At 36.5% G+C, this 15266-nt stretch overlaps 1 protein-coding gene across 9 annotated transcripts in view; it reads right to left on the bottom strand.

Annotated features, from left to right (window-relative positions):
- DMD (dystrophin) overlaps window positions 1-15266 on the bottom strand; it is a 906062-nt gene that overhangs the window by 149240 nt on the left and 741556 nt on the right. For all 9 annotated transcript variants that reach the window (XR_014492555.1, XM_083362891.1, XM_083362889.1 and 6 more), the window contains one exon: window positions 11246-11392. Coding sequence is in view for 8 of the 9 variants with exons in the window: in XM_083362891.1 (XP_083219017.1) it covers window positions 11246-11392 (147 nt within the window). In the remaining variant the exon portion in view is untranslated. The remainder of the gene's footprint in view (window positions 1-11245; window positions 11393-15266) is intronic.

Here is a 15266-nt window from a genome sequence, read left to right as displayed (position 1 = left end):
CCTTTCTTGCTGGACCAGTCCAAAGTCAGTGAACACTGAAATGAAAATAATTCTCTTTTACCTGCTATCCAGTTCCACATTTTTGGGGAGGAGCTACACTTTAATAAGTATAATGAAAGTAAATGTTATTCTCTGGACTCTTTCTCTTATCCCTTGAAACCCTTCCTTTCATTTCTTTCTTCGATAATATACCATGCCAATGAAGCATTTTCTATGCTGGTTTGTTGTTTTGAATCTGAATACATAGAATTACAAGTAGTCCTTGACCTATGACTGCAGTTGGGACTGGAATCTTGTAATTAGGAATGATTGCTGATTGACATTCCAAGGTTGCAAATTATGGACTACCTGTACTCCCAAATTTCCAAAGCATATTTGGCTCAAATGAGATATTTCTTCATTTCTTTCCAGAAAATAGAATCTATTATTTCTCAAAACTGCTGCCTCTATAGAGAAACTGGCACAAGAGGTAGAAAGGAACAAAACCTCATATAAGTTGCTAACAATACTTAGTTGGAGATGAAGTCAAATATTAAACAATCATGACAGGTTCTGACAACCCTTGGAATTGATAGCAGAGAAAAGAAATGGCTCCTTTATTTATTCTTTGTTACAGAGGTTTTGAATCATTATGAAGACCAATGAAACAATCTATCATGGTTAGTAACAGAGACACAGCAAAAACAATATGGAACCTTAAATCAATGCACCCAGGTTTCCCTTTCCTCTGCCACAGGATAACCTTGTTATATTTTGCACAGCTATCTATAGTCTCTAGACAAAGAATAAAAAAACTGATATAACCAATTTGAACAGCCATATTCTTATAAAAATCCATATATTAGAAACATTTCTTGCAAAAAGTATATAAGAGAGACTTGTGTTCACTGTTAGACCAGAAAAATGCCCAGAGATAAATCACCAGTAAAATGTAGGTAGAAACTGCAGGAAATAAGGTCTGAAAAAAACATGAAGTAATTTAGCCAAAAAAAAAAAGTGGAAAATTTGGAAAAAAAAATTGGAAAATCTAGGCTGGTAACATAAGATAAAATATATTTATGCAGCATATGTAAGCATTCAAAATGCTATATTTTAGATCATAAGTTTCTTACTTCACAATATTCTTTCAGAGGTTTCACAAGTATTATTAAATTTTTATGACTGCCTACCTCAAATTCATAATTCTGGTGGCTAGCACTACTTAAAAATAAGATAAAAATACGACAAAATTACAGGTTTTGATTTAATACTTTAATAAATATTGTTTTGAATAAAATACTGTATCTCTAACGGTCTTATTTTATATTATAGTTGCTATATTCTATTATAAAAATGACTTTGTACTTAAAGCAAAACAAATGGTAAATAGGTTTTTTCCCCCCATAAAAAAGCTCAGTGTTTCTCATCCTTGGGATGTTTAAGACTTTGACTCTAAGAATTCTTCAGCCCAGTGGCTAGGAAATTCTGGAAGTTGAAGTTCACACTTCTGAAAGTTGCTAAGGTTTAGAAACACTAGTTTAGTCATTTCATGCTTTGCCTGCTGTTCCCTAATAAAGTCATAACAAGACACTCATGATTTGCTCATCTGCTACCTCTGACCACTTCCAGATGGAAATACGGTAAGTACTGAAGCTCAGTTGATGTGTTGTAAATTGTGGATATCACAATTGGTAGCAACAGGTGGAAAAGAAATTTGTTCTCTGATCACTTTCTTAATAGCTTATTATAAAAGCTATACAATGCACTATTTGTTAATTTTCCTTGCAAAAATTACAAGTAGAACTTCTGCTCTCTGTGCTGTTCAAAATTTGCTTGGTTGCTGATTGATTTCTTACTTAATTTGACCTGAAGGGAATGACAGTGTAAAATTAGTTATAATTCAGGTAACTTTCACTACCAAAAATCACTCCATCATGGGGGTCAGCACTCTGCTTATCATAAATTATGCCCCGAAGATTTGAAGTAAGGAAATGGCACTGTTGGTACAGTACTGACTTTTTCTTAATCATAATTAACAGCAACAGTAAAAATCCTGGAGGGAGATAGGAAAATAAAAGTTTTGGAAGTTTAAATATGAACTTTACTTATTTCAACATGTTTCTCATAGTATAAATAAAATACATTTCAACAGATAAATCTGCTTTTAAAATTTAGAGGAAAGGGAATCTAATGTACAGGTAGTCCTCAACTTAGGGCAACAATTGAGCTCAAAATTTCCACTGCTAAGCAAGACAGTTGTTAAGTGAGTTTAGCCCCATTTTATTTATTAATTTATTATTTTATTAATTTAATTTTTATACCGCCCTTCTCTCGAAGGACTCAGGGCGGTGAACCTCAGGGCGGTGAACCTATAACCTTTCTTGTCACAGTTGTTAAGTGAATCACTGGAGTGTTAACCTAGCAGCACAGTGGTTAAGTGAATCTGGCTTCTCCATTGACTTTGCCTGTCAGAAGGTGGCAAAAAGTGGTCACATCACCCTGGGAAACTGCAATTGTCATAAATATGAGCCAGTTGTCAAGTGCCCAAATTTGGATCATGTGATTGTGGGGATGCTGCAATGATCCTAAGTCATAAGCCACTTTTTTCAGGGCTGCTATAACTTTGAGGGGTCACTGAACAAATGGTTGTAAGTTGAGGACTGCCTATATAGAAGTCTGTTTTCTAGAACTGAAAAGTTCTCCTTGGTAATAATAGATTTTGTGTATTGATAAGTTTACCCAAAAAGTGTTCTATTGATTGTATTCATTGGGGGGGAAGTTATTTCTTCATGTCAATCAACTCCTTAGATTCTTGCCACCAATAAAATCAAGCAAATCAAGTCAATTACAATTTCTCCAATCAATCTATGGTCAGTACCATGTTTTCTAGCATCCCTTCCTTCTCACATTAAAGAATTATGTTATACATGTATACACATGCATAAATCTTATGAGAAAATAAACTGATGTTTTAAGCCTCTGTTGTGGATGACCACAATATAGGACACTATACCTTGATATTTAGGATTATTATATAGTGAGATAACCATCTAGATAAAACAAAAGAAATATAATGGAGAGGGAGATGTTAGCATATTGTGGCCGTAGTAACTTGTCCCAGTACATGTTAGCTATAGCATAGACACATATATATTGCTTTGATGATTTTAACCTGCTTTGTTCCATTTTCATAGTTAAGTAGAGATTTTAACCTAGATTGCCTGGTCTGTTATATAAAGCCATTACATATTTAATGTCATTTATTGAATAAACCACACTATATGCTGAAACATAAACCATGGTTTAGAAATTGTAAGGACTGAATTCACACAAAATGCTAAACCAAATCACATGTTATAATTATCATGTATCATGATACCGAGAGCCCTGTTTATATAACAGTCTTTCATGAATAGGGGTAAACATATTGTGCAAACATGCACTCAGCAGTTGAGCAGAAGACGATGAGTGTTAATCCTAAACAGCTCTGAGCTTGTTGTAGGTTAACTAGTCTCACCTGATTAGCAATGCTAGCTTAAATCATGTCATAGCAGATCAGAGTGGGGGAAAAATACCGCCAAGTAGAGCAAAGAGATACAAAGAACTACTGATTTCTAGCAATTAACACAGCACAATCTGCAGCACAGAAATCTTGGCAACTGTGAGTGAGGTTATTTCCACTTAAAAAAAGACAAATCAAATGATATAGCCTCCTTCCAAGGTCTGGCAGCACAAAACATCTCTAAAACACTTTCTAATTACAGATTCACCTACACCACCTATTCCTCGTTGGCCAATGGAAAAATTAGAAAAACTGGTGTTAGAGGCTGCTCATTTTCTTATGAACATGAGTTTTTCTGCATGCATGGACTTCAGGTTCTCCTTACAAAACTATATCTATGGCACTGCTGGTGATTTGTTGCGAGTGCAATTGGTACAGTTCTTGTGGACTTTGCTTTGTATATGGAAATGATCCAGATTAATTCCCTGCTGAATCTGTTAGTTGCCTCTGTGCCTCTGTTCTTCTATAGTCATTTGCCTTAGGATCTCAAGGGATGCTTTGTTGTTGTTAGTTGCGAAGTCATGTCCGACCCATCGCGACCCTATGGACAATGTTCCTCCAGGCCTTCCTGTCCTCTACCATCTTCTGGAGTCCATCTAGGCTCACGCCTACTGCCTCAGTGACTCCATCCAGCCACCTCATTCTCTGTCGTCCCCTTCTTCTATTGCCCTCAATCTTTCCCAGCATTAGGCTCTTCTCCAGTGAGTCCTTCCTTCTCATTAGGTGGCCAAAGTATTTGAGTTTTAGCTTCAGGATCTGGCCTTCTAAAGAGCAGTCAGGGTTGATCTCCTCTAGGACTGACTGGTTTGATCGCCTTGCAGTCGAAGGAACTCGCAGGAGTCTTCTCCAGCACCATAGTTCAAAGGCTTCAATTCTTTGGCACTCAGCCTTTCTTATGGTCCAGCTTTCACTGCCATACATTGCAACTGGGAAGACCATAGCTACATTTTGCTACTTTTTATTTTATTTTATTTTATTCGTTCCTATTGGAGTATTTTTTAGATTTAAGGATCTCTAAAAACTTTGTTTTCCTCTGCTGCTTGTGGCTGGTAGCCCTTAGGTCTAATGGTTATGGGACACAGTTTTGTGATCAATTCTGCTATCATATCATCTCATGCATATTTTGGATGTGCTTTAAAACATTTTAAACACATTATTCCTCCTAATATTCCAGTCTCTGTTTATAATGTTTGGGTTTTTTTTAGGTCACATAGATTTTACTATGTGTTTATCATATTTATGTCTACTCAGAATTCTTTGTCATTCTTTATTCATCCATTGTATTGATAGTCCATGACTTATGATCGATTGCTTAGCAACCATTTGAAGTTATGAGAGATTTTCCCATATGACCTAGATTTAAATTTCTAACAGACAACCCCTTCTTTACAGTCACATGATCACATTTTAGGTGCTTGGCAATTGGCCCACATTTATGGCTATTTGCAGGGTCCCATCTCATGTGATCCTGATTTACAACATTTTTGTAGGAAAATGGCATTTACTTTCAGTTTCTGATAAAAAACACCCATAGCAAAAAATTGGTTTGCTTAACAACTGTGGCATTTGCTTAATAACCACTGAAAAAAGTCATAAAATCAAATGTGGTCACATGATGACCTACTTAATAACAGGAACATTGTGAATGCAATTATAGTTGTAAGTTGAGGACTACCTGTACTAATCAGGATTTTTTAAAAACTCCACACTTCTGTGTTTCTTCCTTCTTGTAAAACTCTGGTAGTTATCAGAGGCGTAAGCAGACTACTCTTCCCAAAATTATTAAATGGATGACCCAATGATGAAGGCTGTGGCAATTCAGTTGGAAAGAGGGAAGAGATGTCTATGTTTTATATTTATTTATTATGTGATTATGCAAAAAAAACCATCAATAATACAGCCCTACAGTATCTTAATGAGAAGATATCATCACTACAGTGCTTCAAATCTTGACCAAAAAGGGATACTGCTAATTATGAATTGTTATACTGTATAAGCCTGAATATTATACTACTATAATGTCATATTGTTTTATACTTTTAACATTATAAATCTCTCAGAACCACCTTCTATATATAATTATATTATATAATTGTATAATATATAATATATATATATAATTATTATTTGCTTCTTACAAACAAGTTCATTTCACATGATGGCAACAGTTAGCTGTATGAAATTTCCAGTAGAGAGACAGATATCAAGGATGCCATCTTTAAAATAACATTTTATACTTGACTAGCTTGCCTAATAAAATATATTATATGGACTTATGTTCATATAGACGTTTCTTTGTGAGTAAGTCATTGTTTTTCCTCTAAGAATTAAGGTTGTTGGCTGTTGTGTAGGATTCCTACTGATGAAAGGAATCAAAAAGAATTATGTGCAATGCAGCCAAGAAGTGCTCTATGAATGTTCAGTGACAGGAAGACTATATTAATCACATACATTCAACATTATTTTCTGTCCTACTGAAATTTGTAAGGGAATAGTGAAAATAACACCAGAATAGGTGGGTTGAATTTTCAAACATATTTTTTTTTCATTGAAAAAGGTTAAATAAAAATATTGGTGCTTTAAGAAAAACGAAACAAAACCAAAAAAACCCACCTAGTCCTATCTTGGGAAATGATTTTTTTTTAAAAAAATGCATTCAATGGCTGTCTTAAGCTCAGTAAGCCTGAAGGCAGTTTTTAAAAACATACCATTGTGGGAGAGATGAGTACTCTAAGAACTCTTAGGGCCATAAATGGAGTACTGTAGAATGATAGTTGTACCCCTTAGATTTAAGTGAATGAAATAAATTTATTGATTTGCCAAATTTGTTGATTTGTCTGATAAGTCACTTGGCTTGTGCTGATAATAACTTGAATGATTGTAGACAGACTAAAGGTAAAGTATTCAAATAATCCATTATCTTTCCTTCATGTAGAGAATACTTTCAATTTGAATTTGCATTTACGGGACAATAAGTAAGAATTCCTTACTGGTTTCTTCATAAATACCATGAAGTATTAGCCTTTTCCTTGAGATTTCTTCATTACATCAGCTCAATATTCTCTGATGGCACTAAATCCTCCTGAATTATTATAGTAAAGTTATAAATTTCCATTGCCCAAACTTTGGGAGATTGGTTATATATTGTGACAAGTGTGACAGGTTCTACAGAGTGACGGGTGTATCTTAAAACAAATTTGAAATAAAAGGTAGCCATAAACAAATCTGCAATAAGCAGTCATCAGTAATGCTCTATTTTCCTTAGTTGTTTGGGGTGTCGATAGGAGACAGAGTTATACTAATAATGCTAATAGCATCCTTCCTTGTAAAAGAATATGCTTCCAATGTCAGTACTGAGTGAATCATTGCTTTTTGTACTATTTCTTGCTTGAGGGCTTCAGCGGGGCTTGTACAAGAGAGGCCTATTTCAGATCAGATTCGTTGTTGGATTGTTGCAGCCTGGAAACTGGGGATTTTTTATTTTTTTATTTTTAATTCCATTTATATCCCGCCCTTCTCCAAAGACTCAGGGTGGCTTACAAGCTTAGCAGTAGCCTTCATTCTATGTATATGCCTGCTTATTAAGGCTTTCACACACACCCCAGCAACATTATTACAAAGTCAGCTTGATCTAACCACTTCGCCACCCTTATCGCGTCCGCAGATAATCGCCCGGCCGCCCTGTTTAGGGTGACTCGCTCCCTCCTAAATCAGGAGGTGAGGGAGGATCCCTTGCAGGGCCGTGCCGAGGAGTTTAACCAACATCTGTCGGACAAAATCGCTCGGATTCGGACCGGTCTGGACTCTGACTGGGCAGAGTCTGACGATCAGGACACGGGTGGTCTTGTCGATATCATCTGGGAGGAGTTTGATTCTGTGACTCCGGAGGAAGTGGACAGGATCATGGGGAGGCTGAGCACCACCACATGTTTATTGGACCCGTGCCCTTCCTGGCTGGTTTATGCAGCCCGGGAGAGGACACGCAGCTGGTTCCAGGCAGTTATATCGGCTTCTTTGAGTGAGGGTATCTTCCCCGCCGTCTTGAAGGAGGCGGTGGTGAGGCCTCTCCTCAAGAAGCCTGCCCTGGACCCGGCTGTATTGAATAACTTTCGTCCTGTCTCCAACCTTCGCTTTCTTGCGAAGGTTGTTGAGAGTGTGGTGGCGCATCAGCTCCCTCTGGTCCTGGATGAAGCGGATTATCTAGACCCGTACCAATCGGGTTTCAGGCCCGGGCACAGCACGGAGACGGCATTGGTCGCGCTGGTGAATGATCTCTGGAGGGCTCGGGACAGGGGGCATTCCTCTGTCCTAGTCCTATTAGACCTCTCGGCGGCTTTCGATACCATCGACCATGGTATCTTGCTGCGGCGTCTCAGGGGATTGGGAGTGGGAGGCACGGTTTTACGGTGGTTCTCCTCCTATCTCTTGGGACGTTCGCAGTCGGTGTTGGCAGGGGGGCAGAGGTCGACCGCGAGGTCTCTCATTTGTGGAGTTCCTCAGGGGTCGGTCCTCTCGCCTCTCCTGTTCAACATCTACATGAAGCCGCTGGGTGAGATCATTCGTGGCTTTGGAGTTGGGTATCATCAGTACGCTGATGATACCCAACTTTTCTTTTCGACCCCAAACCACCCCAGTGATGCCCTCGACGTGATGTCCCGTTGCCTGGAGGCGGTTCGGGTCTGGATGGGGAGGAACAGACTCCAGCTCAACCCCGACAAGACTGAGTGGCTTTGCATATCTTCATCCCGGGTTTATTCGGACATTCCACCTCTAACTATGGGGGGTGAATTATTACCCCCCGTAGATAGGGCTCGCAACTTGGGGGTCCTCCTAGATTCACGGCTCACCTTGGAAGATCATATAGGAGCCGTGACTAGGGGGGCCTTTGCACAGGTTCGCCTGGTGCGTCAGTTGCGGCCCTATCTTAGCCGGGATGATCTGTGCACGGTCACTCATGCGCTCGTGTCCTCTCGTCTGGACTACTGCAACGCTCTCTACATGGGGCTGCCCTTGAGGACCACTCGGAAGCTCCAACTGGTACAGAATGCAGCCGCGAGAGTGGTGTTGGGAGTCTCCCGATACTCCCACGTTACACCTCTGCTCCGTGAGCTGCATTGGTTGCCAGTTGTCTTCCGGGTGAGATTCAAGGTACTGGTAACGGTATTCAAAGCACTCCATGGCATGGGGCCGGAGTACCTCAGGGAACATCTGCTGCCGGCATCAAGCTCCCTGCGCCCTGTGCGTTCCCACAGAGAGGGCCTCCTCAGGGTGCCACCGATCAGAGAATGTCGATTGGTGGCCCCCAGGGGGAGATCCTTCTCTGTGGGCGCTCCGGAGCTGTGGAATCAGCTACCGGTAGAGCTCCGGATGGCGCCCGATCTTCGCTCCTTTCGCCGCGATCTCAAGACATTTTTGTTTGTACAAGCCGGCCTAGCCTGAGGGGGAGTGTTGGGGTTGTTTTATCTTTTGTTTTTTTAATTTTTCTGGGGGTTTTTAGCGTTGTATTTATATTGTTTTAACTAGGGCAATTGTTTAATCTGTTTTTAATGTTTGTATTGGTTATTTTATTCTGCCCTGTGAACCGCCCTGAGTCCTCAGGGAGAAGGGCGGTATATAAATGTTATTAAATTAAATTAAATTAAATTAAATTGCCCCCAACAATCTGGGTCCTCATTTTACCTACCTTGGAAGGATGGAAGGCTGAGTAAACCTTGAGCCTGGTGGGATGCGAACCTGCACTAATTGCAGGCAGCTGGTGTTACTTAAGGAGGCATTAGCCCACTGCTCCACCAAGGCTACCTGGTTCTGTAGCACAAATTGTAAGCAGTGCTCATCTAGCTTTTTAATTACACACCTCTCTTCCAGCCTTGGCAGAACTAGGCCATGGAAGAAGCAATTCATATATTAACAAATTGAGATTAATAATCTCTTGCTATTATGTCACAGAACAGATCAGATTCATACCGTAGAATCTTATGACATAGTATTCCACTGTAATTACTTTAATAATATCAGAGTTAGTGATAATAAATAAAGGAGGTTCTAAAAGCCAGATTAAACTAAATGGAGATATAGCAAATGTCTTTAATACATATATCATGAAATAAATTTAACTAGGGGGGAGAGTTTAATAACTATTTATAATTTAGCTACTGAATCAACACTAATTGAAACTGACCTCAGAGAAAGCCAAAAGAACTCAAAACTATGCTGCCCAGTTCCAAACTCTGTACTTTTCTTTAAAAAAACAAACAAACAAAACCTTTTAATTTAGATGTTAGACTATCACATTACCAAAGAGACTGGCACTAGATATAATTCCTGTTATATAATTAAATATAATTACTATTAATAGAATGAGCAAGAAAACATCATATATTATACCATTTGAGTATACAAAAATACAGTTACAGTAATTCAGGACAATTTTTAAAAAGTCATAAAATAGTGTGTATGATGTACACAAATCAGTAAACCAGTCAGTGTTTATTATAATTTATATCCATAAATCAATTCAGAATGAGGAACAGAAAGACCCACTGATTAATTTACTGGATTATAAGGACAAAGAACTACATAAAGGTAAACTTCAATTCATAATCTTTCCTTATAGCAACATAGAATTATAACAAACAAATATTTAATTAGAAACTAGAGATTTAAATCATTTCAACAGCCCAGACACAAATAATTACAACAGAAAAGCCTGGGGAAAAAATTCCTCCGAAAGAACTTGGAGAGGAAATCGAAAATATAAGGCATTTTTACTTTCAAGAAATTAGGGAAAAATAGTGCTGTGATGTTAGCTTTTTCTAAAAAAAAATGTCATTAATAGTTCACATTGCATTAAGCATCTTTCTAAGTTGCTGAGCCTTCTTAGTTTGCAATTTTGGAAAAAAGCCTATTTTTCTATTCAATCTCTTAAGTGAGTTATTTTCCATATAGAACCAATTTTCTATGCTTTTTTCCTTCCAACTTTCCATGCTTCCTCCAGAATTCTCAACTCACATACAAGCAGGAGTAAAGCTGCAGACAAATTATATTATCCTCAAAGATTTAATTAGCCTTCAGAAAAACAATTACAGAAGTGTACACAGATATCCCACAACTAGAATACTACATAAAATTGTCAATGATGTCAAATTTAGTAGTGTAACTAAAGTCTTCAGAGTAATCACTATTTTGCCTAAGAGGGAGATAATGGTCACTGAACTTTCTGGACTCAGAGAACAACAAATAGGCCCTCCCTCCTATTGAAACAATAACTGCCTATTTCTGGTTCTGATTATATTAATTGGCAATTAAAAAGTTATTATATCTCAGTGGAATTATGCAAACGCAAAAATACTATTTTGACCAAGAGGGTAGTAATTTGAACTATGGTGCTAGTCACCAACAATCTACCTTAATCATTAATAATTTTAAGTAATATTTGCCAAAGTAGAGTTTTTTAACCATCATTTGAAAGTATTGTTAACACTGTACTTTAGAAATATATTACATTTTGTGTTCTTAAAAAATAAAACAATTCATGCATTTGTATAGCATGGATATAACTATTACCCTATTACTCATAAAATAAGTAATCTCAGTTCTGACAGAAAGTAATTAGGATCTATTTGTTTCTTGCTTTGCTTGATGGAAAATAAGAATAGATAAAAATATCCAAACAGTATTGATTGTTCTTAAGGTGTACATTATTACCTGCAGGATTTTCCATCTTCCATTCAGGTCTTCTAGCCTGTTGAGCATGTACGGAGAAAGTGGAATCTCAGATGAGGTAAACTGATGAGCTAAGCCATTAACATTGTTCATGTTCTCTTTAAGAGGAGCAATTTCTCCTTGGTAGACCTGTGTAAAGTAACGTAAAGTTAGGATGCAATAGATGAAATTTAAAAAAAAACTTTATGCAAAACAAAATAAAATGAGGGGGGTTTGGTGCTTTCTGAGCTTGGCTGTTTTCTTGCAGAAGTTTCATTATCCAAATTAGGTAACATCATCAGTGCAAGAAAACAAAAGCTCAGAGATCATCAAGGACACCTCATTTCAACCCCGAGTTACTAATATTTTCCTTTATCTGCAACCATAAAACCCTATGCTTTCTGTAAATTAGGTTAGAATACAGAGTTAGTTCTGGACACAGAATACAAAAACATTTCTTGTATTCCTCTAGTACTACTACCAGTACTCTAGTTCATAGCTCCACAAGAACCTCTGGATATTAGCTGTATAATAATTGTTGGTGTTGCTTCATTGGGTTAATATATTTTAGTGGAAAGCTGTCAAAAAGGGGCCACTTCTTGGGTTAGAAATGTTAAATTTACTCAGGCTCAAAATTTAAGAGAAAATTTTTATAAAATGTTTTATAGATGGCATCTGGATCCCAAAAAGTTGTCTAACATGTATCCTAACTTACAGTCTAAATGCTGGAGATGTGGTAGTTTAGAAGCCACCTATTTTCATATGTGGTGGACTTGCAGAAATATAAAAGCTTTTTGGGTTAAAATTTGGTGGAACATTCAAAAGATTTTTAAGAGAAAGATAAAAGTTCTCTCCGCAATTGTTTTTATTGGGCATTGTTGTAGATTGTGATGTTAAAGAAACCAATTTGATGTTGAATTTGATAACAGCAGCACGGTTTACTGGTGGGACAATACTGGAAGAAGGATAGTTTGCCTACCATAGAAGAATGGGTGTTTAAAGTATCGAATCTTGCAGAAATGTCTAAGATTTCTGCTTATTTGAAGGATTATTCACAAGAAAGATATATTTCAGTTTGGAGGAGATGGATAGATTATATTCAGAATAAATATGGGACTAAAAAGTTCCACTTAGCTTATGAGTAGATTTTAGAGGGATATTGTTATTAATTTTAGTGTTAGTACTTTGTATGTATCTATGTTAAAGGGGAGTTAAAGCACATTATGAATTTGATTAATTTTATATTATGGATATTTTTTAGTTAGAATATGATTATTATATTATATTATATTATTATATCTATAACCCTGTATAACCCTCTGGGAAGCGGGGGGGGGAAGGGAAGGGGGGTGGTTTGGGGTGGGTGGGTTTTGGGGATAAAAATAAAAAAGAGGGGCCACTTAAAGGTATTGTAAGAGCTGTGAGAGGCCTTGTAACTCCTTAGGCTTCTGCAGATTTTAGGAGGATGCCTGGGAAGGGCAAAGAAAGGTTTTATAAAGGTGTGTGTGTGTTTATGTCAATAGATTATAAAAGCAATTTTATAAATCACTGCCATTAACCACATAAATTAGATTAAAGAAAACAACTAAGAACTAAAAAAATATTTTCAGTATCTTTCCCCTAGAGAAAGTTAAAGGCAATATTCTGAAAAGGTTTTAGGCTGATTTCTAGATCTGAACAATTAGATTTACTATATTAATTTTCTTTAAGCAGAACAGCTACAACTTCATGTTCTAGATTTATTTTATTTTCACAGGGGGGATTTTTTTGGGGTTTGGACTAGACTTAAAACTCTTAATGAGATTCATTGCTGCTTTTCATATCTTTAACACTAAGATCTTCAGCTGTTGACCAAAATGAAAAGAAATAAATGGAATGAAGTAAATATGCTTGCAGGATACAAATGACAACTTTTCTTTTTATTGTGTTTTTCACATTATGAAAATACAATAACCTGCCTTAAAATCAAAGCTAATATGTCTGTTAAAAATGTGGAAAGACTGCTTTAAGCAATAAGAACATACAAGATTAGTGCTATCAGAGCTTAGTTTGCTTCAGACGAGAAAGAACATTTATTTAAAAGCAACTGATCAGTGAAGACAAAGATGGGGCTTTTTCTGATAGTGTCATCTACCTATTAGATTAACTTCAAATTTTCATTTGGATTGAGTGTCTAAAAATGAGACTGTACTTTATAAGAAACCCATTGTCACCAAGAGGTAGAAGCTGGGTTTGGGGGTATGTGGGTATAGATATGCATCTCTGCCTACAGTAGAAAGCTGTATTCCTTACTTATTCTGTTATAGTAAACTACCTGTTACACAGAATATTAACTGAGCCTGCAAAATTGTGACTTCTTAAGATTCACATGCCTTTTTAAGGTATTTTCTCAGTATTTTATCCATTGAAATGCATTGGGTCTCAGTTACCAGATATAGATGGTAGGCCAAACAAGTTCAAAATATTTAAAATGATGCATCAAGAGAATGGAAATTGCAAAAAACTTCATATCATTCTAATTATCTCTACTGGGAGAGTGTATGAGGAGTTCAGAATAACTAAACTGGCATCTCAGGATTATAGTATGTAGTGACCAAGCAAGCTAATTAGGCACATAATGAAATGAAAGCAGATAAATGAGAGAGAAAAGACATTTACGTAGGTAAGATGTGACCTGCAATTAGGCTTTATGCTGCTGCAATCAACAGTGCTGACGAAGATAATGAAATGCAGATCTTTAAAAGAAACAGGAGGAAATATATGGGTCTTACATTTATACTTCTATATGTCTAATCTTCCTTTGTAATGGCAGGTTAATGCCAGAATCAGCTTAATGTCCCATATCAAACTTTTCATTTCTTTTGTTTCACTGAGATAGAAAGATAGATAAACATATCCTACTATTCATGACTGTAGTGTATGTAAGGGTCTGGACTTGAAAGAAAGGAAGTTTGGCTTGAACTTCTAAAGGAAAAGTAGAATATAAATTGAATAATTTAGATGATACTTGGTATCATAATGAGTGAGGATCATTGCTCAGAATAAAAACATCTTAAGAATATTACAATAAAAAGATTTTTATTGTAAGAATATTAATAAGAGTATTAATTTTATATTTATAAATATTTGAGCATAAAGTAAATGTTATTCTAAGTATATCAACATAAAGAATGGAAAAACCCTATGAAGTTATAAGACATCTCCAAAGCCCTTTTTTCATGTTTACCAGTCTAATTTATTTTCAAGCAAATGAACTAAGTCTTTGAGCATCTTATAAATGGATAGGATAAGAGACAATTGAGGCTAATGTTTAATCTTTATGTTTAGGTTTACACTGGGTTACACTGGTCCTTAAGGCTGGTAAATATAAAAAATACTATCTGTTTTAACATATTTTATGAATTTTAAGTCTGTTTTGCATAAACCAAAACCTAAACTCTAGAAGTTACTCAGAATACTCTGTACCACAGTAATCTAACTTTTACATAGAAGATGAAGCAAATTCTAACCATTATAACTAGATGTGCAGTTAGCGAACTAGATCAGTCTGACAAAGTATGCTTTTAATCATCTCTCGTTATAAGGGTAATATTAAGTTCAGAAGATATCCCAAATATTTCAGAGATCTCTTTCCAGATAAGTTACCATTTTTATCAGTTGTGCCTTCTCTCTCTCTTCAGTTAAGTTTCAGATTCTTTATTCCCCCATTTATCCCAACCCTATCTCCAAAATAATTCAGCATCTTTGCGTTTGTATTTGGAAAAGAATGGTATAATTTTGTGTCAGTCACATATTGGCAAGAAATCATCATGGAGGAGAGTCTGAGAGTTTTCATAAAGTTGTTAGATAATATGGGAAATTTGAGATACTGAATTTGACAAGATGGAACATCTGAGATACTAAAGCCAAAACTTTTTTTTATTATCAAGATATTATTACTGTTTTTTTAACACTGCCTTGTAAAAATATTCAGTCACCTCTAAGCTCTTCTATTACTAATCTATGCACTTTCATAACTCAAGGA

Source organism: Vipera ursinii (assembly GCF_947247035.1).
Source record: "Vipera ursinii genome assembly, chromosome: 4".
Taxonomy (NCBI): domain Eukaryota; kingdom Metazoa; phylum Chordata; class Lepidosauria; order Squamata; family Viperidae; genus Vipera; species Vipera ursinii.
This window is presented reverse-complemented; position numbering and strand designations above follow the sequence as displayed.